Here is a 3320-nt window from a genome sequence, read left to right as displayed (position 1 = left end):
GGAACTAAATGGATCATTATGATACATCTGGTTCCTGATGTATCATTATGATTTATGATATATCTGATAAAGTTACTCAATAACCATTCAAAATTAAATATCACATAAAAATAAATAATTTACATATGTTAAATGTATCAAACATTTATAAATGAATCAAAAATATGAATCACTATTAAAAAATATTTGTCATATGTATCACCTGTATTCTGACAATAAATATATCACTCATATCTATTATCAATAGACTGACAATAAATGTTTGACTCATATGTATCACCATTTATAATATGAAAATATTTTGAGAAATTAACAACATTATATATGTATCAAGCATATTAACCAAAAAATATATGTATCAACGTCGAATTCGATATCTAATTTTGCGGATTATTGGAGTAGTTATCATCATTGTCATGGTTCCGTCGAAACTATGAGATTCTTTAGCATCTACAGTATGAAGATTCTTTAAAAGAATATGAATGTTTATCAACATGAAGCACACAGTAAAACTTTCAAAATTTTAAGGGAAAAGAAAAGATAAATAGAGATGGAAAAAAATTGAACAAAAATTGTAAATTGCAAACAATGATAAGATCTGATGAAAATTTTTTAATTTGATTTGTTTTAGATATGCCAGAGATTCTTTCTCATTATTTAGTCTCCTAAAATAAATGCAAATCTGTTACTTCTTTATTTAGTATGTATCATGAGAAAAAAAAAAAAGAAATACTGTAAAATTTTATGAAACATTTTAAAAGATAAATTTTTTTATGTATTTATACCTCTTAAGTTTGTGTTTTTGTATAATTTATTCTAATTTATATTAATGTGCTTGAAGACCTATAAATATGGTCCTCCTCCAAGAAATAGATCACCACATAATTATATACTTTCTACTAGATATTCATTAGCATTATAATCCAAATGGTGTTTGCAAATATGGCTGTTAATCATCCAGCCAACAAGTTCGCTTTCATCTTCGTTCTTCTGCTGGCAATGACTATAGGTTTAGAGCTTTATTTTCTTGTCTTATTAGTTTAATGAAAGTCATGCACATGCATGGAGCCATAGTTTTGCTTATGGGCACAATTGCTTTGGCTTAAACCCTCTGTTTATGTCAAGAAAATTCACACACATATGTATATATATAAATTTATAGTTGCATCTTTTAAATTTTAGAACCTATAAACTTAAAATCTTAGCTTCATCTCTATCATGCATTAGGATACGTACATTAGACAAATGTCGGCACATCATGATTTGTACAAGCTTTGTGTGCGGGTACTGCCAGTCAATAAATTTATACCAATGCTTTTATGTGCACGTAGGGATATTTATATTTAGTCAATAAATTTATACCAATGCTTTTATGTGCACGTAGGGATATTTATATTTATGTAGTAATTTAGATTATACTTTTCGAATTCTTGGATTGATCTTAATTTTAATATGTATGCAGTTGATATGTCTGGAACCTCAAAATTGCAAGTTATGGGATCTTGTTCCGATGATTGTTCTTCTCACAGTGACTGCGGTGGCTGGACTCTCTGCCAGTGGTGTTGGGAGCATGAGGACTTTAATGGTAATAGATACCATTCATGCAGCATGGTGCCATGAAGAATATCACGGAGTTCTAAACATCGTAGCTGAAAATGCTTTGGTTATTATATCTGTTTGCTCTCTCTCTCTATATGTGTGTGTGAGAGAGATTTAAGTCGTGTTTGTATTTCTTTTTTACTTTTAACAATAAGCTTGTCGTACGTGAAGAATATATCTACTAGCAAATATTTGTATTTCTGATCATGTGTTATTTGGTGCGTGTTTTCCTTTCCACACCAAGCTTTAGTAGTTTGTACTTTGTATGTCTTTCCTTTCAGACACTGGTGTGCAGAAAAGGAATATAATGAATGAAGAACTATTATTGGCTTGTGGTAAATCATAACATCTCAGCATTTCTTTTATTCATTTTTTATTTCAATCAAAACCGCCATAAGGTGGCGGGTTTTTTGATTTTGACCCTACCTTATATATTTGGCCAAAAAATGTAACTACATAACGAAAAGAAACATAACTAACAAAATTTCTCAGAAACTATAAGAAAGTTAAAATGCTCAATTCAATAAAATTTAAATAAAAATAAATCAATACATTATAAAGAGGATCATAATTAAATCAAACCTCCTAAAAAATTAAACTATATAAGAGATGCGCATGTCTAACGCAATACCATTTGAATATAAGTACATATCATTGTGATTTTATTTATTTTCAATCATGAATATCACAATTTCTAATAATCTCTACAAGTGTTTAGGTCAAAGGAGGTTCTCCGATGAAAGGCTTAAGTCATTCACGACCATCCACAAAATTTTATGTTATGTACTTTATTTAAGGTTTGTTCGAATTAAATATTCATGTCATTCAAAAATGAGTACCTATATTGAACACTTTTTTCATAGTAAGCTAAAAATATAAGGTTGTGCAAAACACTCGCTAATGATGTGGTCAACTGACGAATTACTTGTGGACATGTGGCATTGGAGTCCTAAATAATGATTCAAAATGTTTTATGAGAAAAAATAACTTTTAAACCAAAAAAAAAATGAAAATATCCTAGCTTGATCTGTAAACCTATATCCTGTTTCTTTGACGACCAAGATACCAAACTTGAACCAAGAAATATTGCAAAGCCACTAGTAGATTTTCTATCATCCAAAGAACCCGCCCAATCTGAATCAGTAAATGCTTGCCGCAAGAATGACATGGACTTAGGAATAAACAAATTCATATGCCGGGAATGTTGAGGATAACGTAATATCCTTTTGACAGGTCGTGGAAGTGTCAAGTATTGTTGTGCCCCAAACGATTTGCCAATAGAGAGTAGGATCGTGGAAGGAGGAGCTATCACCGTTGTGAAGCTTGGTGGAAGTAGACATGGGGAAGGCAGTGGTTTGCGAATTGCAAGCTTGCATTCCAACTCTTGTTAGTATATCATAGACATAACTTTGTTGAGACAATGTTATACCAATAGAGTGGCAGGTCACCTGAATTCCTAGGAAGAATGATAAGGTCTAAGGTCTCTCATGGCAAATTCGGTACCCAATCTGGAGATGATGTATTCAGAAATGAAGGTTTGTTCCCTATAATTATAATGTCATCAACATAGACATGTATGAAAATCTAAACTCCATTCGAATTAAATATGAACAAAAATGCATCAGTTTTTTAGCTTGTGAAACCCACAACTATCAAAAAATTATGGATCACAAGAGTTTAATACAACTGTATCTAGAATCTAGAGGAGTTTGACTTGGAAT

At 30.9% G+C, this 3320-nt stretch overlaps 1 protein-coding gene across 1 annotated transcript; it reads left to right on the top strand.

The window, feature by feature from the left end:
• Nucleotides 1-876: 876 nt before the first annotated feature.
• Nucleotides 877-1939, top strand: LOC107874946 (fruit-specific protein). Its single transcript, XM_016721637.2, has 2 exons — nt 877-1009; nt 1463-1939. Exons 1-2 carry the CDS (start codon nt 928-930, stop codon nt 1618-1620), a joined length of 240 nt encoding a protein of 79 aa, XP_016577123.2. The 5' UTR covers nt 877-927; the 3' UTR covers nt 1621-1939.
• Nucleotides 1940-3320: the final 1381 nt, after the last annotated feature.

This window comes from Capsicum annuum, chromosome 6, assembly GCF_002878395.1.
Source record: "Capsicum annuum cultivar UCD-10X-F1 chromosome 6, UCD10Xv1.1, whole genome shotgun sequence".
NCBI classification, from domain to species: Eukaryota; Viridiplantae; Streptophyta; class Magnoliopsida; order Solanales; family Solanaceae; genus Capsicum; species Capsicum annuum.
Note: the sequence above shows the minus strand (reverse complement) of the source record. Positions and strands in the feature narration are given on the sequence as shown.